The sequence below is a fragment of the Monodelphis domestica genome, chromosome 3 (genome assembly GCF_027887165.1).
Source record: "Monodelphis domestica isolate mMonDom1 chromosome 3, mMonDom1.pri, whole genome shotgun sequence".
NCBI lineage: Eukaryota > Metazoa > Chordata > Mammalia > Didelphimorphia > Didelphidae > Monodelphis > Monodelphis domestica.
Window position 1 is genome coordinate 31,057,808 of NC_077229.1, and position 25,000 is coordinate 31,082,807.

General features: G+C 43.8%; 1 protein-coding gene across 1 annotated transcript in view; it reads right to left on the reverse strand.

The window, feature by feature from the left end:
- Positions 1–25,000, reverse strand: part of BICDL1 (BICD family like cargo adaptor 1) — a 157,165-nt gene that overhangs the window by 56,736 nt on the left and 75,429 nt on the right. Inside the window, exons 3-4 of the mRNA XM_056820934.1 lie at positions 7,036–7,152; positions 1,898–2,133 (exon numbers count right to left, since the gene is read on the reverse strand). Coding sequence (XP_056676912.1) covers positions 1,898–2,133; positions 7,036–7,152 — 353 coding nt within the window. The remainder of the gene's footprint in view (positions 1–1,897; positions 2,134–7,035; positions 7,153–25,000) is intronic.

The window sequence follows — 25,000 nt, forward strand, 5'->3', positions numbered from 1 at the left end:
TCTCTCAATTGGCTTTAAACTCTGTTGTTGGATTTCCATTTCATTCAGGAAAATGGAAGGATCATTGCGCTACAGCTAGAAGAGATGCTCGATTCCATTGAGTCCGTCCCTCTTATTTTACAAATGGGGAAACTGAGGTCCAGAAAGATTAAATGACTTATCTGAGGTCACACAGAAGATTTAGAGTTGGAAGGAATCTACTGGTCATCTAGTCCAACTTGTTCATTTACAGATAGGGAAACTGAGGCCCAGAGAGGTTCAACAACTTGATCAAGGTCATGGAGGCTGAATCAGCATTTGAACTCAGGTCATTCCAGAGCCCTTTCCACTGTACCATCTATCTTCTGAGCTAGAGTAGGGAGGGTTTTAAACACATCTGATTGCTGAAAGCAGCCTGGTTCCCTTCATAACTGAGGCCAAAGACCTGGCAATCTCTGGAAAGTGCCAGCAGAGAGCATGGAATGCCCAGAGAAGCTTGCGGTTTCCTCTCCATCTTTGGGGGAGCTTCATTAGCACTGGGAGGATGGAATCATGAGCACATGTTCTGGCCCCGTGAGAACTCCATGTAACTGTTAGTCCAAGGGCCATTGGGCCAGGGACCATGGGGAGAGGGGAGGAGAGAGCCTTGGCTGTGGGAGTAAAGGCTTTATGGAGCTCACTTCTGTTTCACAGTGCCCAGCCTGGGTTACTCGGGGTCAGGGAGGAAGAGCAGCAGCAGGGGGCCCATTCACAGTTCCCTTCATCATCTGTTTTCCACATCTGGAGACGTGCTGGCCTCCCTCTCTCCCTCCTCCCTTCTCTTTTTGGTCATTTAAAAATTTAATATAATTTGTGTGGGGAATTCCCATTACGGACGCTGCCTCTCCTCTTCCAGATCGGAAACTCACCTATAATTTAAAGACAGAGCTGGAGCCCATAGACTTGGTTGTTTAAAACATATTTTGATAACTAGATTTCTGTGCCATTGATTTCCTTAGGGTTGTCTCTATTTTATTGTGGGCATTTAAGGACTCTGTTCAGGGAAGGAGTCTTTGATTTTTCCCAGACTGCCTCAGGGGCACAGAAAAGATGATGGACCTCTGTCTTGGAGAGCTGCCTCAAGGATTAGAGGCTCAAGAATATGTGTTTATTTATTTTTAACTTTTATCTTTTCTGTCGGTGACAATTCTAAGACAAAAGGGATTAAGTGACTTGCCCAGGGTCATACAACTAGGAAGTGTTTTTTTTTTAAACCTTTACTTTCTATCTTAGTAACAACTCTAAGACAGAAGGTCATGGGTTAGGCAAACAGGATTAAATAATTTGCCCAGAGTCTGACAATTAGGAGGTGTCTAAGGTCAGATTTGAACCCAGGTCCTCCTGTATCTGGGCCTGACTCTCAATCCACTGAGCCACCTAGTTGCCCCCTCTACCTCCTCATTTTACAGGTGAGGAAACTGAGGCTCAGGGGGAAGATAAGTGATACGTCCAGGATCATACAATTAATAAGTATCTGAGGCAGGATTTGAACCTGTATCTTCTTGACTCACTCACTAAATCTACTTTCTCCCCCCTAAATCTTTACCTTCTGTATTAGTATCAATTATGAGACAGAAGAATGGCAAGGGTTTGGTGATGGGGAATAAGTGACTTGCTCAGGATCATACAGACAGGAAGCGTCTGAGGTCAGATTTGAACTTATGCTTCCTGACTCCAGGCCTGGTGCTCTATCCACTGAGCTACCTAGCCATCCCTCACTATATCCACTTTGACACCTCCTCATTTTATAGGTGAGGAAACTGAGGCTCAGGGGGGGCATATGACTTATCTAAGGGTCCATGGGTGGGCCTTGCCCACAGTCACCTCACTTGAATATGGCAGAGACAAGCCTTAAGCCAAGATCTTCTAGACTCCATGCCTGGCACTAGTTTGCTTAGCTCTCTTCCCTAGCTTCTCCTCTCCCCAGTTCCTGAGGTCCAAGCATTGGCCCCTTTCTGCTCCCCTTACCTGGAGGTCCTTGTCGTGGCTTTGCCTTTCCAAGATGAGGACCCGATCCTGCAGCTCTTCCACCGTCCCCTGGAGTAGGTCATTCTCCTCCATGGTGGCACTGAGGCGATGCTCCAGCTCCCGCTTCCGATCTGACAGCATCTTGATCTGAAAAAGCAGAGGTCCACGTGTATGTGTGTGTGCTCGAGTGTGTGTGTGTGTGTGTGTGTGTGTATGCGTGTGAGTATGTGTGTGTGCGTGCACATGTGTGGGTGGTTTGGCGTGATGCCCAGGCTGATGGTCGGGAAAGAAGAGACTGGTTCCCAAACATGAACCCAAGTATTTGTGCCCGTGTCTGTCTGTACCAGGCTGTGTGCGGCTGTACCTGGGAGAGGAACAAGCAGCCAACTCCCAAGCCTTGGAGAACCCTGGCAGGGAAGGGGTGGGAGTTGAGTTCCCAACAGACTGGAATGCGGGTTGCCAGGCAAAAGCAAGGGGTGGGGGAAGGCTAGAGCGCTCGGGAATTTCCAGAGATAAGGCCAGGGCATGGCCGCATCTTCCCTCACCTTGCTGCTCTGCCCTGGCCCCAAACTAATCTGAAGAGACCCTAAACTGGTCTGACTGGTACTCGCTTCCCTCTGCAGGTGCCAGGTCAGGGAAACTCCCGGGCACTCTCGAGAGAAGCAACTTCCTTTCCACTGGCTCGAATCCCAAAGCCCTCCCCCCTCTGTGCCCAAGCGAGTCAGGTGAGGCACGTAACAGCTTATCCTTTTATGCTCCCACTTGGGGGTGGCATTGGTGGAGTGTGGAAACCTACAGCTGGTGGCTAGACCATTGTGTCCCATGGCCATTCTGGATGAGGATAGGTGAGGGGAAAAAATAGAACTGCCTATGAGTTCTGGGTTTGATGTTTGAGTGGGAGAGGCAGTCTCCGACTCTCCTAAGCCCTCCGGCTTCCTGATGGCCGTTATGGGGACTGGCTTGACCCTTCCCATAAACTTCCCTATGTGGGACATCATCAGCTTGTTGTTCTGCTGTGACGTCTCTTCCCATCTTGCTGAGATGTCCTTTTTATCTGCTTTTTAGACCCTGATCTATGCCCTAGGCTAGCACAGTAATGCTCTTAAAAACAACGCAAACTCTTACATTCCATCTTAGAATCAATACCGTGTATTGGTTCCAAGGCAGAAGAGTGGTAAGGGCTAGGCAATGGGGGTTAAGAGACTTGTCCAGAGTCACTCAGCAAGGAAGTGTCTGAGGTCAGATTTGAACCCAGGACCTCCTATCTCTGGGCCTGGCTCTCTATCCCCTGTGCTACCTAGCTGCCCACATAGTAATGTTCTTCTGATGCTAGGCCCGATGTCCTCCAGCCATCCATGCTTCTTGTGGCTGTTACAGCTATCCTACCTTGGGCAGCATGTGACGGGTTATGAGTCATGGAGGAATTTTTCCAGGGGGAGATTTAAAATAAGTTTTTAAGTGTCTGAGGCCCTCAAAGAAGCATCCTTCTCTTTGCTTTGGGCTCCTTTCCTTAAGCAATTCCACCCCCTACCCCACCCCCAACAACAGCCTCCCTCCCATTTTTGCATTATGATTCTTCTCACAGGGTACAGATCCTCCCTGGCCACCAAACCATCAGATAGGCTGATGTCCTGGGGACGACAAGTATGTGGCCTTGGCCGAGGGGGATCAGGTATCTGGTACCAACAAAGGAATACTGTATATGAGGGAACTGGGTCTCTGGAATGCATGTTCAGGTTGGTAGTCCCAGCCCCTTTCATGAATGAAGCCACTCTTCCATACCTGATGGAGGGCAAAGCTGGCCGAGCAAGGAGGCCAACACCGAAATACTCTCCTGCTCTTTTGACCACCACCCCCAATGGATAATCTTGCTCTCCCAAGTCCCAGCTAATGTCCTACCAGGTAAGATGATTCCTAGCCACCCCCAAACTTCTAAATACCTTAAAGAGAGTCAGGACTCTAAATCCAGAAGGGACTTTATAGGGGCCACCTAGTCATTTTTTAAAAGTCCTTCCCTTCCATCTTAGAATCAATATTGTGTATCGGTTCCAAGGCAGAAGAGTGGTAAAGGGATAGGTAGTGGGGTAAGTGACTTGCCCAGGGTCACACACAGCTAGGAAGTGTCTGAGGACAGATATGAACCCAAGAGGCCTGGCTCCCTCTCCACTGAGCCACCTAATTGCCCCTTGGGGCCACCTAGTCTTACACCTTCATTTTACTGATGAAGAAGTTGAGACCCAGAGAAATTGATTTGGAACTTGGTCACACGGGTGCAAGTGGAAAAAAATGGGATTTAGACTGAGGTTAAGTGATTGTCGTAGATGAAAAAAACTCCTTCCCTTCTGTCTTAGAATCAATACTGTGTATAGGTTCCAAGGGAGAAGAGCGGTAAGGGCTAAGCAATGGGGGTTAAGTGACTTACCCAGGGTCACACAGCTTGGAAGTGTCTGAGTCCAGGTTTGAACCTAGGGTTTCCTGTATCAATGCCTGGCTCTTAATCCACCACTTGAGCCACTTAGCTTCCCTAGGAATCACAGATTTAAAGCTAGACTTAGGGACTCTTGAGTCCATCCCCCTCATTTTACAAATGGAGAAACAACTAGGTAGGGGACGGGGTTGTACAGGCCACCTGGAGCAGGCTTTTGAACCCGGGTCTCCTTGATCCCAAATCTCACACATGATGTGATCAGAGTTCACGTGACTGGAACTGGCAGGGACTTTAGAGAGATTCTCTGCTCCAGCTCCCTCAGTTTCCATGCCTGGAGTATTGGAATAACTTACCCAGGGTCACTTTAATAAGAAGAAATTTAGCTTTACAACAACAAAATAATCACCCCAGCACCATGGCCTAGAGAGCAGAATGTGATGGAAATGAAGGCAAGAGCAGCATGAAGCACTGAATTCCCTCACCTTGAACCCTAGAGATGAGGCTCCCTGAGAATACCCGTGCCCAATGAGAGTCCCAGGGAAAGCGGAGGAAGGAGAAAGAGGAAGTAGCAGAGCAGGAAGATGGGGGAATCTGAAGGCGGAAGGACCCAGAAGCAGCTTGAATACCAGGCATGCACACAAATGATCATGGATGGGCATGGGGAATCCCACAAGAACAAACTCTACTTACTTCAAGGACCTGCTGCTTGGGACCAGGGGGAAGGGGGAGAGGAGGGAGGAAGAGGATAAAAAGAGAAAGAAGAAAAGAGACGAGTTTGACAGACTGTAGGGGAAAAAACCCCACCTTCAAGCCATTCTCAAAGGAGCAGGAGCATCCTGGGCCATCCCTCAGGAGCTGGCATCCACTCTGAATGCCTCATTTTACCGAGAAGGAAGGAAACTGAGGCCTGGGGAGATGATGTGATTTGCCCAAAGTTATAAGTGGAGGAGTTGGGATTTGAACCCAGGATCGCCACTTTCAATCCAGTGTTCATTCTACCAGATATTTCTCAAAGGGCTTCTTTGGCGATCAGCTCCAGTGACACTCAACCTCATTGTCAAGAGTTTAGGGAAAGCAGAAGGTCATGCCAGTCTTCTCCATCTCTCCCTCCTACCCCAACAATGCAAAGGTATCATCCAGCTTGGCATAGACTATGAGCTGGAATAGAATTCAGAGGCCATCTAATCCAACCCCTTCATCTTACAGATGAAGAAACAGGCCTGGAGAGATGATCCGAGGTCACACAACTAACAAGGATTTGAACCCGGGTCTCTGGGTTCCAGATCGAATGCTCTTTTCCTGGTACTATACTCAGCCTTTGATTGGCCACTCATGTCGCACTTAGTAAGAGGACCACTGCTCCAATAGTGGCCTGCTTAAGTGGAAGATCAAAGGGGAAACTCTTCAGTGGAGAATCTTTTATTGATTCATGAGATGCTTCCATGCAAGAGCATGTAAGTGGCCACTATGTGCCAGGCATTGTGCTACAAGCTAAGGACAAGAAGGAAAATAGTCTCTGCCCTCAGGGAACTTACCTCCTAATGGGAGAGACAACACATGAGTGTGTGAGGTTAGATTTGTATTCAGGTCTTTCTGAGTCCAGATCTGGAGATCTGCTCCACCTCACTGCTGAATCTTTACCTTCTCAGATTGCTTTCCATCTATTCTACATAGAGCTTCTGCATATCTAGTTTTTTACAGGTTGTCTCGCCCCTTCTCTAGAATATAAGCTCCTTGAGGGCAGAGGGTGTTTTTGTTTTTCTTTGTAGCCCTGAAACTTGGCATAATGCTTGGCACTTACTAAATGCCATTGACTGGGAGGGACTTGGTGTGCTGTGACCTTCCCTGTTCACTGCATTAATTTGAACTGAATTTAATTGAAATTGTATCCCTAATATATGGTACAGTGCCTGGCACACAGTAGGCAAATTTATTGTGATTCAGTTATTTCAGTTGTATTAACTCTTCATGACCCCATTTGAGGTTTTCTTGAGTGGTTTGCCATTTCATTCTTTAGTGTATTAAAAAAAATCCACCCCAAACCCTTACTTTTCATCTTAGAGTCAATATTAAGTATTAGTTCCAAGGCAGAAGAGTGGTAACAGTAGGCAATGGGAGTCAAGGGACTTGCCCAGGGTCACACAGCTAGGAAGTGTCTAAAGTCAGATTTGAGTTGTTACTCTTTATTATTATTATTATAACTTTTACCTTCCATCTTAGAATGAGTAGAATGAATTGGGTTCCAAAACAGAAAAGCAGTAAAAACTAGACAATGTAGGTTAAGTGACTTGCCCAGGGTCACACAGCTAGGAAGTGTCTAAAGTCAGATTTGAGTTGTTACTCTTTATTATTATTATTATAACTTTTACCTTCCATCTTAGAATGAGTAGAATGAATTGGGTTCCAAAACAGAAAGCAGTAAAAGCTAGACAATGTAGGTTAAGTGACTTGCCCAGGGTCACCTAGCTAGGAAGTGTCTGAGGCCAGATTTGAGCTCAGCCACCCATAAAACTGGTTTTGCTTTCTTGGTTCTGAAGGATTCCTACCCAAAGACCTGCCATATTGCCCGAGATTGGAGAAGCATGCTTAAGTGGCAAGGCTCTCTCCTTGAGGAGACTCACTTCAGCCTGGAGGCTCTCCAGCCGGATGATGTGTTGGTTGGACGAGGAATTCTTCTCCCTGAAGTCTTCTCGGAGCGCATGGACTTGCATGGAGAGCTGCCGCTCTACTTCTGATGCCTGGGAATACAAGAGACCAGGAAGAGTTTAACCCAGAGACCATGCGATGGGTGCTCTCTCCCTGGACAAGTTCGCAGCTCCTCTGATCTTTTTGCCAAGTTTAACCAGACTTTGAGGTAACTGAGGGCTCTCTGACCAGAAGACTTCCTTCCTTCCCTCCCTCCCTCCCTCCCTCCCTCCTTCCTTCCTTCCTTCCTTCCTTCCTTCCTTCCTTCCTTCCTTCCTTCCTTCCTTCCTTCCTTCCTTCCTTCCTTCCTTCCTTCCTTCCTTCCTTCCTCCCTCCCTCCCTCCCTCCCTCCCTCCCTTCCTTCCTTCCTTCCTTCCTTCCTTCCTTCCTTCCTTCCTTCCTTCCTTCCTTCCTTCCTTCCTTCCTTCCTTCCTTCCTTCCTTCCTTCCTTCTTCTTTCCTCGTTAACACCTAAATATTCATGGCAGGGCTTTCCTTGTAGCAGTCAATAACCAGAGACAAAAGGGGATGCCCATTGATTGAGGAATAACTAAGTTGTACAATCAGTCCTTTACATTCATGTGTTAGCTTTTGCAACTCCAAGCATTCACATGATTCTAGTGGCAACCTCATCCTCACTTTTGAATTGGCAACCATGAACATTCATGACTATGAAGAGTAGAGAACAAAAATGAGAGGTGAAATGCACACTAGACTGCAGAGTGCTTCACTGGATGTGTTTATCCTATGGTTGTACAGCAAAGAGTTACCCATGCATTCATTGCATATTTTCATTGTTTGCCTTTAAAACTCAGGTTCTGGGCTGTGATTGTGCTCCCAAAGTGTAGTGCAAATCCTATGGATTTTAAGCCCAAGTGTGTAAAGTCAGTGATGGGACAGGAAGAAAGTAAAGGTGAGAAAGAAAAATAAATAAAGTGAAAAAAATGTGCCAGAATGTTTGCATCCTCTGTCAAGCACAAGTTTGGTATAAAAGAATCAACAGTACAATGCCTTCACACTGTCATCCAACACAGTGAAAGATAGGATTCAATTTAAAAAAATGTTTTAGTTTTAGTTTTAAGAATTTTATTTGCTGTTCAGTATTTATGTACTGTGGACTCATTGTTATGAAAATTAATATTGTCTGAAAAAATTTTTTTGAGACATTAACACAAAAAGTCTCAGATTTCTAGGGAATGACTAGTGAGAAAAATGTTACACATGTTACCAATTTTATCTTGTGTGCTTCATTTTATAGGCTATTTCATGGAAATAGGAGAAGTGTGTATTAATAGAATAAATGTTTTGTAATTAAAGAATTATATGCATAAAAAAAATTTCAGCCATCTCTAGAAAAAGGTTTTTGGTGGTCTCAAGAACCAAACCTCCTATTTTCCATATCTGTGGTGTATTAACATCCAAGTTGTTGACTTTCATGCTGTTTTCTTTCTCTTTTTTTTAAATTATAACCCTTACCTTCCATCTTGGAGTCAATACTGTGTATTGGCTCCAAGGCAGAAGAGTGGTAAGGGCTAGGCAATGGGGGTCAAGTGACTTGCCCAGGGTCACACAGCTAGGAAGTGGCTGAGACCAGATTTGAACCCAGGACCTCCCATCTCTAGGCCTGACTCTCAATCCACTGAGCTACCCAGCTGCCCCCTTTTCATGCTGTTTTCTAAGACTATTACCCTGGCAAAAGTTGAGGATTGACTTTAAACAGATGTAATAGAACATCACTGTGCAGTTAAAAAAATGGCCACTATGAAGAATTCAGAGAATCATCAGAGGATTCATTTGAACTGATGCAGAGTAAAGTAGGCAGAATTAGAAAAATAATTTACGCAACAATTAAAAAAGTGTAAATGGAAAAGAGAACAACAAAGTAAAGGGGATGGAATCCCAGAAAACTGCAATGACTAAGTTTGACCCCAAAAAAGAGAGATGGGAAAGTATCTTCCCCCCACCCCACCTAACTCTTGGAAATGGAAAAGAGGTGATGTATTTGAGAGCTATGGGGGAGGGAGTGGACAGAATTGACAAGACTGGGCAGCTGATTATACAGGGTGCCCCCAAACCTGAGTGCAGTTATAAGCAGTCATGGCTTAATAGCTATTAAAAGTTATTGAATAGTTTTAAGTAGATTGAAACTACAGTCAAGACTTTTGGTATGCCCTGCAGTGCTTATGGGAGTGAGGAAGAAAAAAGACTAAAAAGTGACTTTTGATGCTACAGACCAGGTGGCGGCGGCTGCTGCTATCAACAGAAATGTGGAAGAAAGGAAGAAGGGAAGGATACTTCTTCTTCTTCTTCTTCTTTTTTTTTGAGGGTTGATTTTGGCCAGATTTATTTAGAAATGCCTATGGGACACAAAGAGGAAAATGTCAAGCAGGAAGTCAGCAATGTGGGGCCACAGATCTGAAAAGAGATTTGGCCTGGAAATAGGGCCTTGGGAGGCAGAGAGATGATGCTTGACCTTTGAACATAAAAGAGAGAATATCAGAGCAGAGAGGAAGCTTAGAACAGGGAATATCGGAGCTGGGAGGGGGTTTAGACCAAGGAATGTCAGAGCTTGGAAGGAACTTAGAACAGGGAATGTCAGAGCTGGGAGGGAGCTTAGAACAGGGAATGTCAGAGCTGGGAGGGAGCTTAGAACAGGGAATGTCAGAGCTGGTAAGAACCTTAGAGCAGGGGATGCCAGAGCTGGAAGGGAGCTTAGAATAGGGAATGTCAGAGTTTGGAGGGAACTTAGAACAGGGAATGTTAGAACTGGAAGGGAGCTTAGAACAGGGAATGTCAGAGCTGGTAAGAGCCTTAGAACAGGGGATGCCAGCGCTGGGAGGGAGTTTAGAACAGTGAATATCAGAGCTTGGAGGGAGCTTAGAATAGAGAATGTCAGAGTTTGGAGGGAACTTAGAACAGGGAATGTTAGAACTGGAAGGGAGCTTAGAACAGGGAATGTCAGAGCTGGTAAGAGCCTTAGAACAGGGGATGCCAGAGCTGGGAGGGAGCTTAGAACAGGGAATGTCAGAGCTGGTAAGAGCCTTAGAACAGGGGATGCCAGAGCTGGGAGGGAGCTTAGAATAGGGAATGTCAGAGTTTGGAGGGAACTTAGAATAGGGAATGTTAGAACTGGAAGGGAGCTTAGAACAGGGAATGTCAGAGCTGGTAAGAGCCTTAGAACAGGGGATGCCAGAGCTGGGAGGGAGCTTAGAACAGGGAATGTCAGAGTTTGGAGGGAACTTAGAACAGGGAATGTCAGAGCTGGAAGGGAGCTTAGAATAGGGAATGTCAGAGTTTGGAGGGAACTTAGAACAGGGAATGTTAGAACTGGAAGGGAGCTTAGAACAGGGAATGTCAGAGCTGGTAAGAGCCTTAGAACAGGGGATGCCAGAGCTGGGAGGGAGCTTAGAACAGGGAATGTCAGAGTTTGGAGGGAACTTAGAACAGGGAATGTCAGAGCTGGAAGGGAGCTTAGAACACGGAACGCCAGAATTTGGAAAACAGAAATAAGAATTCCTATTTTCTAGCATTCTCAGGATTTCCTCCTGGCAAAGCTGTGAGCCCCGAAGTTCACAGATTATCACTGCCACTTTACAGATGAAGACACATCTCTCCCTCCAACCGCTCACTTTGAGGTGGAGCCACCTCTTTTTCTGGCCTTCCAAACAGGTCCACAAATCACTCCCCTAACGGTGCTCCCCCAATAGGGGGCACGACAGCCCGGCCCGCTAGAGGCTCCCAGCTCTCCAATCAGGCTCGCACTTGTCCCAGTTCTTTCCACCCCAGAGAGCCACCGTCCTCACCTCCTGCTTCTGCACATGTTGCTCCCCATCCACCCCCTTAGCAAAGCTTATTTACTTAAATGCTGAGTAATTTCATTTGGTCCTTCGGTGATTCCTTCAAAGTGAACCTGGAGCCTTGTTGCCAACTCCCTGGTGCCTGTAAAAAATAGACTCGAATACAGGACTACAATCCCCATGAGCCTTTGCTCCACTTCCCCAGAATGCCTTGTAATCTCACCTGGGCCGAGATCGAGAAGATATTTAAGCAAAGGCTTTTGAAGGGCTTGGGCCTTTTGGACTTCCATTTTTGGAGCAGAGGCATCTCTTCCATGATGTGAGGTTATTTTGTCTAGGCCTCTGGCCTAGGCACATGTTTCTTACTTGTATATTCTTAATCTTTAACCTTTAATAAACCTCTAAAAAATATAATACTCCTTGCAGAGAGAAACTAATTTCTACCTGCCTCAGTCTCCCCCTCTCCCCTAAATTTTAATCTTTACATGCCTTCTGTGGTTCACTTATCTCTGCTCTGCACAGGCAGCTGATGGGCTTCAGGGATGGCCAGGCATAGACAAGGCACCATATAACAGGGGCAACTACCCTGATTTCTAGCCTAGCCATTCCAGGAGACTACGTGATGCCCAAGCCCATGAGTCAGAACAATCGATGTCCATGGACTTCGTGGAGCCGAGATGGGAGGGACCAGAATCCTCAAAGCAGAGCGAGAAGGGCCCTCAGAGGCTACCTAGCTCAACTCTTCCAATTTACGGAGGCCCAAAGAGCTGACTTTCTCAGTGTCATAAATGACAGTCCTGTGATTTGAACTAAGGTCCATTGACTTTCTGCTGTATTATCTGGCCTTGGTTTTGCAGTTGAATTGAATTGAAGACCTTTGGTTCAAAGTCTGGTTTGTGACCGCCATGACTAATTGATTTGGGTGTAGCTAAGGTTTTTGGTACAGCAGAATCCATCCTTTCCCATCCCTTCGTCCCTGACTAGATTTGGAATTAGGGGAGCTGGGTTCAAATACCATCTTTGCTACTTACTTCCTATGTGACCTTGGGTAAGTCAAGGTCTCTGTGGGACTCAATTTTGTATTTGAAAAATAGACTAGATGGATTTTGAGGTTCCCTTTTCAGCTTTAAATCTAGGATCCTCTATTGGTCATTGAATTTGGTGCAATTTAAAAATCATTTAAATCCCTCCCAGAGACTCAGTTTCCTTATCTGTAAAATGAAGATAATAATAGTTCTCTTCCCTCTCTCACAGGATTGTGATGAGGCCTGGCCTATTCATTTGCTGCATGTCATTCATCTTTTGGACCACAGGGGAGAAAAACTAACTACTGAGGCAGAGGTCTTGGACCAATCCCTGCTCTGGCTCTTTGGGCAAACAAGTCACTTTACTCTCCCTGGGACTGTTTTCTTATCTTTAAAATAAGGGAATTGGATTAGAGAGTCTCTGAGGTGTTCTCCAGTTCCAAATCCTAGGATCCGAGTTTAAATTCTGGCCCTGCCATTTCCTAAATTATATTATCTTGGACAAGTCAATGACTTCTTTAGGTCTGTGTTTCCATATCTGTAAAACGAGAGATTTGGACTCCATTGGCTCTCGAAGTCTTTCTGCTTCAAAAATTTATCATCTGGAACAGTTGATGTCTCAGTAGATATGAAGGTAGGTCTGGAGATGGGAGGTCCTGGGTTCAAATCTGGACGCAGACACTGTCTAGCTGTGTGACCCTGAGCAAGTCACTTACCCCCAATTACCCATTCCTTACCATTCTTCTGTTTTGGAATCAATAAACAGTATTGGCTGAGGCCAGATTTGAACCAAAGACCTCCTATCTCACTAGACCTGGTGCTCTATCTATTGTGCTTCTTAGGCGCCCCAATTATGGATCTTTTTCAGTTCAATACAGAATGACAGGTTAGTCCAAGCCCACCTCTGACATGTATAGTTGTGTGACCCTGGGTAAGTCACTTAACCTCTTGGAGAGAGTCCCATGGAACTCTCTAAGAACAGATGTTGATTTGCATCGGTAGAGTTTTCCGATCTTGGGGATCCCCATACATGAAATCCCAGGTCCAGTTCCATCCCCATCAAATAACTGCTTTTTAGTCATGTCTGACTCTTTGTGATCTCATTTGGATTTGTCTTGGCAAAAATACTGGAGAGATTTGCAATTTCTTTCTCCAGTTCATTTTACAGATGAGGAAACTGAGGCAGACAGGATTAAGTGACTCTCCCAGGGTCATCCAGCTAGTAAGTGTCTGAGACTGGATTTGAACTCAGGTCTTCCTGGCTTCAGGCTCAGCCCTCTATCCAGTTGGCTACCCGGCTAGAATAACTGAATCCAAATGGAAGAGGCCTGTACCTGTGGCCCAACCTGTACCTGAATAAGAATCTTCTTATTTTCTCATTTGAACTTTACTGAAATTGAACTGTGAGATAGGGACTATAAGTGCTATTATCTCTTCTTCCTGGTACTTGGAAATCTCCCTAATTTGACTCCAGTCAACCTTTCCAGGATGATTGTACATAATTTCTCATTTATGTGCTTCATTTTACATCCAAACCGGCCCTTCCAAGAACTGCTGTTGACTTTGTCCCTCACCTCCCTCCCTCCCTCTCCCCGCTATGTCTCTTGGCATTCTCCTTTTTTCCTTCCCTCCCTCCATTTTTCCTTCCTTCCTTCTTTCCTCCTTCTTTCCCTTCTGCTTCCTCTCTTCTTTCCTTCTCCTTCCTTTCTTTTCCTTCCCTTCTTTTCCTTTCTTCTTTCCTTCTCTTCCTTCCTCTTTTTCTTTTTCCTCTCTTCTTTCCTCTTTCCCTCTTCTTCCTTCCTTCTTTCCCTCTTCTTCCTCCCTTCTTTCCCTTCTTTTTGCTCTATTCTTTCCCTCTCTCTCCTTCCTCTCTTTCCTTCCTTTCTCCTTTCCTTCTCTTCTTTCCTCCTTTCCTTTTTTCCTTCCTCCCTTATTTCCTCTTTCTCTCCCTCTTCTTCCTCCCTTCTTTTCCTCTTCTCTCCTTCCCTTCTTTTTGCTCTATTCTTTCCCTCTCTCCTTCCTTTCTTTTCCTTCCTTCCTTCTTTCCTCCTCTCCCTTCTTCTTGCTCCCTTCTTTCCTTCTTCTCCTTCCCTTCTTTTTGCCCCCCCACTCTCGCCCTCCGTTTCTTCCTCCCTCCCTCCCTCCCTCCCTTAAGTACCTATTGTATGCCAGGCACTGTGCCACACATTTTACAAATTTTTCTCATTTCATCCATGCTATAATTTCCTTCATTTACAGTTAAGGAAATTGAGACAGACAGAAGTTAAGTGACTTGCCCAGGGTTGATCAACTAGAAAGTGTCTGAAGGAGGATTTGAACTTAGGTCTTCATGACTCTAGACTCCATTGCATTACCCTTCTGCCTTTGAGTAGCCACATTTCCAACCTTGGTAAGATAAGGAGATCCAAAGAGAGAGAAAGAAAAAAGAAAGAAAGAGAAGAAAGAAAGGAAAGAAAAGAAAGAAATAAAAAGAAAGGAAGAGATGACATTAAAGCAAAATAAATAAATAGAAGCAAGAGGTTAAGAAAAGAAATAAGAAAACCTAGCACAAATGAAGAGACATCAAAGGGGGATTTAGTGGAGGGAATGCTGTGGTTTTAATTTTTATAGCTGTTATTTGGTGTGAGGAATTCCAGGTATGGAAACCCTTTTCCAAGGATCATAGAACCAGACCTGAGGGAAACCTTGGAGGTCATTTAGTCCAATCCCTTAATTTTACATTTGAGAAAACAGGTCTAAGGAGATTAAGTGACTTACCAAAGGTCACACAGTCAAAGGCAGGCTTTGAATCCGAGGTTAAGTGACTTGCCCAGGGTCGCAGTCAGTATCTAAGCCTTTCTGACACCAAGACCAACTCTAACCATTGCACAACACCGCCTTTTCATTTTCTCTGTTGTGTTGTTCATTCATGTTTCTTGGCAGAGATATTGGAATGGTTTATCATTTCCTTTTCCAGCTCATTTGATAAATGAGGAAACTGAGGTAAACAGGGTTAAGTGATTTGCCCAGGATCACATAGCCAGGAAGTATCTAAGGCAAAATTTGAATTCAGATCCTCCTGACTCCAGGACCACTACTTTATCTATCATACCACCTAGTTGCTTTTCTATTTTGTTTACTTTCCAAAAATTCTAAATATGAGTTTTGGTTGTTTTGACTGATGGAACAGATGTCACCCATTAACAGCTAAGGCAGAAATATGTTCTTGATAAACAGTGCCCTGTCTGGAAGCGTAAGACAGTAGAAGATAATATAGGATCATAGCTTTAGAACTGGGAACAACCTTAGAGACCATCTTCCCCCATCTCCCTGTTTTACAGATGGGGAAACTGAGGCACAGAGGCGTTACATGATTTGCAGGAAAGAGGACATCTAATGATAGAGCTGGGACTGACCCTGGGTCTTCTAGTTCCAAAATCAAGCCCTTTTCTCACTGCTCCCCATGGCTTCCCTCAGGTGAGACTGGCTCTTCATTTAGGCTGTGTTTTTCAGAATTTTTGCTTAAATATTTAAAAATAAAATTGCTGACAGGCTAAACTCATTGCAGTTCCTTTGTACTTCAGACAGGGAATAAGGAAAATCACATTTTAAAAATCATTGCAAAAATTAACACTGCCATAACCTCACTGCAAAACTTTGGGGAAATTATTTATTCTCTCCTTAGCCTCATTATCCTTCTCTGTAAAATGAATAGGTTGGACTAGATGACCTTGGAGTTCCCCACAGCTCTGATACCTCACAGTCTAAGGCCCCTCTCATTCCAGACATTCTCTGTTCTAAGCCCCCTCCCAGCTTTGACATCCCTGGTTCTAAGGACTTTTTCCAGTACTGACATTCCCTATTCTAAGACTCCTTCCATCTCTGACATTCCTTGTTCTAAGGCTCTTCCCAGCTATGACATTCCATGTTCTGAGGCTCCTTCCATCTCTGACATTCCCTGTTCTAAGGCCCTTCCCAGCTATGACATTCCATGTTCTAAGGCTCCTTCCATCCCTAACATTCCCGGTTCTAGGGCTCTTCCCAGCCTTGACATTCCTTGTTCTAAGGCCCTTCCAAGCTGTGATATTCTGTGTTCTGGGGCTCCTTTCATCCCTGACATTCCCTGTTCTAAGGCCCTTCCCAGCTATGACATTCCATGTTCTAAGCTGCCTTTCATCTCTGACATTCCCTGCTGTGACTTCCCTATTCTAAGGCTCCTTCCATCTCTGACATTCCCTTGTTCTAAGGCTCTTCCCATCTATGACATTCCATGTTCTAAGGCTCCTTCCATCCCTAACATTCTGTGTTCTAAGGCTCCTTCCATTTCTGACATTCCCTGTTCTAAGGCCCTTCCCAGCTGTGACATTCCATGTTCTTAGGATCCTTCCATCCCTGACATTCCCTGTTCTAAGGTCCTTCCCAGATATGGCATTCCATGTTCTAAGACTCCTTCCATATCTGACATTCTATAGCCTAAAGCCCCCTTCAATTTCTAGGGCTCTTTATGCTCTTAGCTTTTATATTAACAAAATTATATTATATTAATAAAATACCTTTTCCTCCTGAAGAGCTTAACACTCCTAGAGATTCCTGGGTGATTCCAACTAGACCCCTTTGATGATTCTAACCCTTTAAGAGCACAAGGAGAGGAAAAGATGATCATCTAATCAACCCTCCAAACAGTGGAACAGACTGTCATGGTATCTCCATCCCTGACATGTTCGATTTGGCCCGGTTGCTGGTACTGGCAGACTTCCTCTCCCTTGGGGGACAGAGTTATGTGATTAACTTTAGTCATTAATGCTATTAATGATCATTCACTTCTCCAGCCTGAGACATTTAAACTGAAGTACTTTCAAATGGCCTCTTCAGAGGAACTGGCCACTCGGATGCTTGCAGGATTGTCTTTTGTCTCTTGTATCCCTAGTGCTTAGCGTAGTGCCTGGTGTATAGTAAGCTCATAATAAGTATTTATTGATTGATGGCTAGTCTCATGGAAGACACAAAAAGGTGTCTGTCACACTTGAAAATAAATTCAATGCACTTGACCCCCAAATCAGCAACCATTCCCAGGAGGGAAGAGGGAAGTCTGCTTTCTGTAGCCCCTGCCTGGTATATTACTGGCTCCTATAAAAGTTATACAGGAAGGGGCAGCTAGGTGGTTCAGTGGGTAGACAGACAGATTAGAGGCAATAGGTTCTGGGTTCAAATGTGGCCTCCAATGATTCCTAGCTGTGTGACCCTGGGTAAGTCACTAAAACCCAATTGTCTAGCCTCGATTGCTCTTCTGTCTTGGAATCGATACTCAGCACTGATTCTATGACAGGAGGTAAGGGTTAAAAAGAAAAGTCACATAGGAGGCCAGAAGACATCTGTGAAGGACTTAAATTTGATAATCCCCCCCCCCATTCCACAGGTCTACAATTATTACCACTGGGCGACGTCCTTCTCTCCTTCCAAAGCCCAAGCCATACCTTTCATGAAGCTGCTCTCTGTTAATCCCCTCAACTGAAAATAATCTCTCCCTTCAACTATTCCCAGAGTCCCCTGTCTTCCACTTTATTCCTGTCATGTCCTATTTGGCTTTTTGGTATTGTTCATAATAATGACAATGATGACACCAACAATAGCAATAGCAAACACTTAGATAGCATTTTAAGGTTGCAAAGTACTTCTTATATTGTATGTTATTTCACTGGATCTTCCCTGGAAGATATGGGCTATTATCCCCATTTTACAGGTGAGGAAATTGAGGCAGACAGAATTTAAGTGACTTGGCAATGATTACACAGCTAACGACGATGATGATAAGTATTTATATGACAATGCAAAGTTTGCAAAGTGGTTTACAAATATTATCGCATTGACCCCTCATAGTAACCCTGGGACCCCATTTTACAGATGAGGAAACTGTGGCAACCAGAGGTGAAGTAACTTGCTTAGGCTTACATGGCTAAGAAGTCTGTGAGGCCAGATTTCAACTCAGGTCTATTTTAATGGAAAATTGAGCACTTTATTTATCATACTATTTAGCCACCCCTAATATTCCTTTAATAGAATGCAAGATCCTTGAGGGCAGCGCCAGTGTCTTTTCTTACTTTGGGTTCCCTCTGGGTGCCTAGAAGTGAAGCATAAAATATTAGAGCTGTTAAGGAGCCAAAGGAACTTCTACAGATCATGAAATGTAATTCTCTCATTTTACAGATGAAGAAACTGAGTCTCCGAATGGTTAAGTGACTTGGGAAAGGTTATCCAGAGAAGAGATTTTGGAGCTAGGTTTTAAACTGAAGGCCTCTGGGCCCAAATCCAACATTTTCGGTTTTAGCTAGGATGTTTCTATGAGCAGAAAGCTTGCATTCTTAGAAAAATGCCTAAAATGTTTAAGGTCAGCAAAAGGGGCTCGTTTTAGCAGAGCTCCTATGGATAAAAAAAAAGTGCAAAAAAAAAAGCTCTTTTCTTGTATAGAGAACATTGATTAGAGTTGATGGGAGCTGAGGAATATGAGGTGGGATGCCAACGGCAAGCATATCGGTGAAACTGACCCAGGGGATGCTCTGATTGCCCTTCCTGGTGAGTTCTACAAAGCACGAATAGACATTCCCTGCCTGTCTCCATGTCCACTTCAAATTAGGAGGCTCTTTATTGCCATGCACGACACGTGGGCTTGTACTGGCTGATGAAGAAGATTCTGTTAATTGGCTGCTGAGTCCAAAGAAATGATGACTCAGGGGTTTGAAGAGTTCTCTAATTAGCTGCTGATCTGTAATTTAGTGGATATACAAAAAGGGTAATTTCCCCTTTCACCCACCCTCCTCCCCTTCTCCCTCTCCTCTTTTGAGCTGCATCCAGAGAGCTGGGAGAGGAATGGGGACTGCCTTATCTCCCACTTGGCTGCCATGGGTCTGATAGTAGATGACTGAGTATCCTGAGATGGCATCATCCAGGCAGAAATGGATTTGGGGGGTCCTGTAGGCATGGTGGTAGTAGCAATATCTATTAGAGTGTCAGTGACTGACAGCAGAGGAATTCATTGTATCACACCATGGGTATGTGACTGTGGAAAGACAGTCATACAAGGATGACAACAGCTTTAGGGAGTATGGTCCTTCAAGCAATGGCTGTTGACTCTAGAAAGTCACAGGTTTTCAGAACCCAGCAGAGAGCTACACCCAAGGGAAGCTATGCAAGGAATACTCAAAGAGAAAAAAGGCTATCTAGGATCAGGAGTCGAAAGGTTCCCCTTTGCCACACTTGTGCCCACTTCTCTCCCATCATGGACTTTTTGTGTGTATTTGGAAGAGTTCATTCCATGGTTTTGAGGGGGATTTTTCCTTCAATCAATTGTTCTTATTATACTGCCTTTTCTAAAAGCTAGTTGAGTCAATTGGCTGATTGTTGACAAGAATCACACCAGTGGGGACTCAAGAACTTCAGTGTTAGAAGCACAGTTCCTCAGGGTTACCACTATAATCCTGAGCAGTAGGAGCAGTAGTTAGCCACCATTTGGAGACTCAACCTGTGAGCATGAATATAAGCTTGGAAGTGGCTTGGAGAGGGGGCTAGATTAGTTTCATAGATTCAAAGATGAAAGATGATTTGGGGGAAATTACCACATGTTATATCATTTGAATTTGGCAACAATTCTGTAAGGAAGCAGTGTCAAATATGCTTTCCTTCTCCTCTCTCCCTCTCTCTCCTCTTTCTCCTCTCTCTGTCTCTCCTCTCTGTCTGTCTTTCTCTTCTCTTTCTCTCTCCTTCCCTCTATCTGTCTCTCTCTCCTCTCTCTCCTTTCTCCTCTCCCTTCCTCTCTCTCCTCCCTCCCTCCTCCCTCTATGTCTCTTCTCTCTCCTTTGCCTATCTCTTCTCTCTCCCTCCCTCTCTCTGTCTCTCCTCTTTCTCTCTCCTCTCTCTTCCTCTCTCTCCTCCCTCCCTCCCCCTCTTCCTCTCTCTCTGTCTCTTCTCTCTCCTCTGTCTGTCTGTCTGTCTCTTCTCTCTCCCCCTCCCTCTCTCTGTCTGTCTCTTCTCTCTTCTCTCTCTCTGTGTCTTTCTCTCTCTGTCTCTGTCTGTCTGTCTGTCTGTCTGTCTCTCTCCCTACTCTCAAAAAAGCCCTCTCTATATAAGATGAGTAGGTTAGAATTTAGAAAAGGACAGAAGTCTTTCTCTTATGCCATCACAGACACTTTGCTTCTCTCTTATGATCTTTACCCAGGAACATAGCTTTAAAACTGGAAGAAATGCTAGAATCTGTTCCCCTTTATTTGGCAGATGAGGAAACTGAGGCAATCCGCAATTGAATGACTAGCTCAGTAAATGTAGGAGGCAAGGTTTCATCTCCTCTAAGATCCTATTTACTAAATTATCCCTCCCTCTCCCCCAATTTTTTAACCTTTATCTTCTACTTCCTTCCTTGCCGACTATAAATATGCCTAAATCTCTCCCTACCCTTTCCTCAAAAACCTCTTCATTTCTTCTCTAGCTGTCATCTTCTCTCTCTTCCTTTTGACAGTCAAACTCTTAGAAAAAGCCTTCTGTGCTCCTTTTCTCCACTTACTCCTCATCCTCTTTGAAATCTGGCTTTAGCCCCACCACTCATCACAAAGTGCGCTCTCCAAGGTCACTAATGACTTTATTTGGCTCCTAGTCAAGTCTCTCTCAGCATCACCATCATTGTCATTTTTATTAATATAGAGGTGCAAAAAGAAAGGTTCCCCAAGTGGAGCCCTTGGTGTGAAGTCGGGCCATTTCCTGCTTTTTCAGGTTCCTTTGTTGCTGTCAGAGAAGTCTTTTGTTCTGGCTGAACAAGTGAGCTCCCCCTTAGGGTCCAATGACAAGAGATGAGCTGTGTTTCCCCACCACCATCACACTGAGTTCCCTGAACATCTTGTGTCAGAGAACATCTTGTACTCACAGCTGAAAACACCTCTTGGCCAGACCACACCAGGAGCCATTATCGAACAAGTGATTTAAGGGAGAATTCCGAGAATTTCTCAAGATGAAGCAGATTCATTTCATCCTGTTTCCAGGCTTTTCATTTTGGACTAGGGCTTAATGAGATTCTGCCTTGGGAAGAGCCCAAAGCTCAGGGTCTGCGCAGGCCCACGCTTGCCAGACAACATGGGATTATTGAACTGCTCTGGGAAGTTTGTCCAAGTTGCTTAAAATAAGGAAATTAGTCTAGATGTTCTGCCTCTAAGGACCTTTCCAGTTCTGACATTCTGCGTTCCCTTTCCTCCCAGAGCTGGCAATCTACCTTCCAAGGGGCCTCCTAGCCCCTGGCAGTGTCTGTCATGAGATCTGTCTCAGTTGATAGTCTATGTTCTAAGCTCTCTTTATTCTAAGGCCCCTTCCAGCTCTGACATTTTTTGTTCTAAGGTCTCTTCCAGTTCTGATGCTCTATTCTAGAACCCCTCCTACCTCTGACATTCTCTGTTCTAAGGCTTATCCTGGCTCTGATATAAAGCCCCTCCCAACTCTGACACTCTGTTCTAGGACACCTCCCTGGACAGTCTATGTTTTAAGGTCTTTCTTAGACAGTTTTTAAAGATTTCCAGCTCTGACTTTGTGTTACTCTAGAAACATTTACACAGAGCTGCTTCTGCTTCTTTCTTCTTCTTTCTTCTTCTTCTTCTTCTTCTTCTTCTTCTTCTTCTTCTTCTTCTTCTTCTTCTTCTTCTTCTTCTTCTTCTTCTTCTTCTTCTTCTTCTTCTTCTTCTTCTTCTTCTTCTTCTTCTTCTTCTTCTTCTTCTTCTTCTTCTTCTTCTTCTTCTTCTTCTTCTTCTTCTTCTTCTTCTTCTTCTTCTTCTTCTTCTTCTTCTTCTTCTTCTTCTTCTTCTTCTTCTTCTCCTCCTCCTCCTTCTTCTTTCTTCTTCTTCTTTCTTCTTCTTCTTTCTTCTTCTTCTTCTTCTTCTTCTTCTTCTTCTTCTTCTTCTTCTCCTCCTCCTTCTTCTTTCTTCTTCTTCTTCTTCTTCTTCTTCTTCTTCTTCTTCTTCTTCTTCTTCTTCTTCTTCTTCTTCTTCTTCTTCTTCTTCTTCTTCTTCTTCTTCTTCTTCTTCTTCTTCTTCTTCTTCTTCTTCTTCTTCTTCCTCTTCTTCCTCCTCCTCCTCCTTCCTCCTCCTCCTCCTCCATCCTCCTCCTTCCTCCTCCTCCTCCTCCTCCTCCTCCTCCTCCTCCTCCTCCTCCTCCTCCTCCTCTTCTTCTTCTTCTTCTTCTTCTTCTTCTTCTTCTTCTTCTTCTTCTTCTTCTTCTTCTTCTTCTTCTTCTTCTTCTTCTTCTTCTTCTTCTTCTTCTTCTTCTTCTTCTTCTTCTTCTTCTTCTTCTTCTTCTTCTTCTTCTTCTTCTTCTTCTTCTTCTTCTTCTTCTTCTTCTTCTTCTTCTTCTTCTTCTTCTTCTTCTTCTTCTTCTTCTTCTTCTTCTTCTTCTTCTTCTTCTCATTTGGTTCTCATACCATCCCTGGAAGGTGGGTGCTATTATTACTCTAATTTTACAGATGAGGAAATTGAGGCAAACAGATGTTAAGAGACTTGTACAAGGTCACACACCAAGAAAGTATCTGAGATTGGATTTGAACTTAGGTCTTCTTGACTCCAGGCCTAGGGTTCTATCCATTTCATCACCTATTTTATGTGTTAGCTCTTCTCTCCCAATAAATTGAGAGGGAAGATGTAAAATTGGTAGAATTTTTGGAAGATCAGCCCTTGAATGATGAAGTGGACCCCAAGAATCAGAAAGACACAGACAGGTGTAATCTATTCTGTTGACTGAGTATTTTGCAAATTCCTAGATTTCAATTTAATTATAAAAAGACTTACTGAGCATGTGCTCAATCTCATTGGTGTTGCAGGCATTGTTGGGTCATGGAATGAGGAATACATTTGGAGTTATAGGGCCTGGGATGGTGAAGCATCAGAACATGTTGAAGGACCTGGGGATGTTTAGTTTGGAGAAGAGAAGTCTTTGAGAGACATGACAGCTGTCTTTTATTTTATTTTTTTAAACTCTTACTTTCTGTCTTAGTAGCAACTCTAAGAGAGAAGGGTAACGGCTTGGCAAACTGGGTTAAGTGACTTGCCCAGGGTCACACAGTCAGGAAGTATCTGGGGCCAAACTTGAGCTCAGGACCTCCCATTTCTAGGTTTGGCTCTCAATCCACTAAGCCATCTACCTTCCCTCCTTCCCCTTTGTGAAAAAACTAGAAAAAACCCCAAATTCTTTACAAATACATATAGTCAGCTGTACAAGAATATTCATAGCTGTGCTCTTTGTGGTGGCAAAAAATTGGAAAATGAGGGGATGCCCTCCAATTGGGGAATGACTGACCAAATTTTGGTATCTGTTGGTGATGGAATACTATTGTGCTCAAAGGAATAATGAACTGGAGGGATTACATGTGAATTGGAACGACCTCCAGGAACTGATGCAGAGTGAAAGGAGCAGAACCAGGAGAACATTGTACACAGAGACTGATACACTGTGGTACAATTGAACGTATTGGACATTAGTGTCAATGCAGTGATCCTGAACAACTTGGAGGGATTTATGAGAAAGAACACTATCCACATTCAGAGGAAAAACTGTGGGAGTAGAAACACAGAAGGAAAAACAACTGCTTGATTACATGGGTCAAGGGGGATATAAATGATCATCCTAGTGCAAGCATCAACAACATGGAAATAGGTTCAGATCAAGGACACAAGGGGACTTTTGGTCATCTACAAATTTTATATGTATATATATATATATTTATTTCTATGCTTTTGTCTAAAATAAAACATGGAAACATAAACAAATATTTAAATAAATCACAAAGTCATTTCTTTAGGGAACTATGCCAGAGAATTATTTCCTAGTTAACACTGGACCATTCATGACTACTCCTGAGTTCTAGTCATTCAAACTGTTTTGAATCTAACTTTACTATCATTTCACCTACTTCTCTCTTACATTAATAACATGGCAGACTTTATAAAAGGATTGTCTATAATCCAGGTAACTATATCTACAGCATTCTCTTGATCTGCCAGGTAAATAATCCTGTTTTTTTAAAAAAAGTAAGGTTAGTGTGGTATGACCTATTCTTGGAGGAGCCATGCTATTTCTTTGTGATCATCACTTCCTTCTCTAAACATGTACTAAATATTTCGTTAACAATACCTTAGAGAATTTTATTAGAAATTGAAATCAACCTTATTGACCATTACTTGAATACTATATCCTATTTCCTTTTGTTAAAACAACAATCATTTATTTTGCAAACCCTTAAAATCTTATTGGGATTTGAAATCAACCTCATTGACCACAATTTGAATACTGCATCCTCTTTCCTTTTGTGAAAATGTCAATCATTTAAATAGCCTTTAAAGGTTTGCAAAAACACTCTACAAATATTATTCCATTTCCTCTTTGTAAAATTCAGGGAGATAGATGCTATTAGTACTTTCAATTAGAGATGAGGAAACTGAGATAAATAGAGGCAAGAGTTACTCTCTTACTTTCCTGGAGTTACACAAACAGTAAAAGTCTGAGGCCTATTTTAAATTCAGACCTTAATGACTCCAAGTCCAATGATCTAATGACTGGGTCACCCAACAGAGGAGATTTGCCTTCTTCTAGCTCTGTAGCACCTCTTCCATTCTCCATATTTGTCTCTTGCTCTCTCAGTCTCTCTCTTTCTTTTTTCCTGCCTTTGACTTTTGTATTGGCATTTATACTAAGTATCAGCTCCAAGGCAGAAGAGTGGTAAGGGTTCAACAGCTGGGGTACAGTGACTTGCCCAGGGTCACATAGCTAGGTAGTATCTGGTCCAGATTTGAACCCAGGACCTTTTGTCTCCAGGCCTGGCTTTCTATCCACTGAGCCAACTAAGCTGTCTCAACATGACTTTTCAGAAATCCCTGATGGTGGTTTAGTAATCACACCAGTTCTTTTTGTACATGGAGGTATAGTTCTTCTGGCTCTGGTGAATGAACAAATGAAGAACAGTCAGGCAATCTTTTTTGCCACATACTAATAATGACCACCACATGTCTTTCTATTGTCTTTTAGGCTACATGTAAATTTGATTCTTGTGAGCTCATGGAGTTCCATAGTTTGCAAAATGAGAAA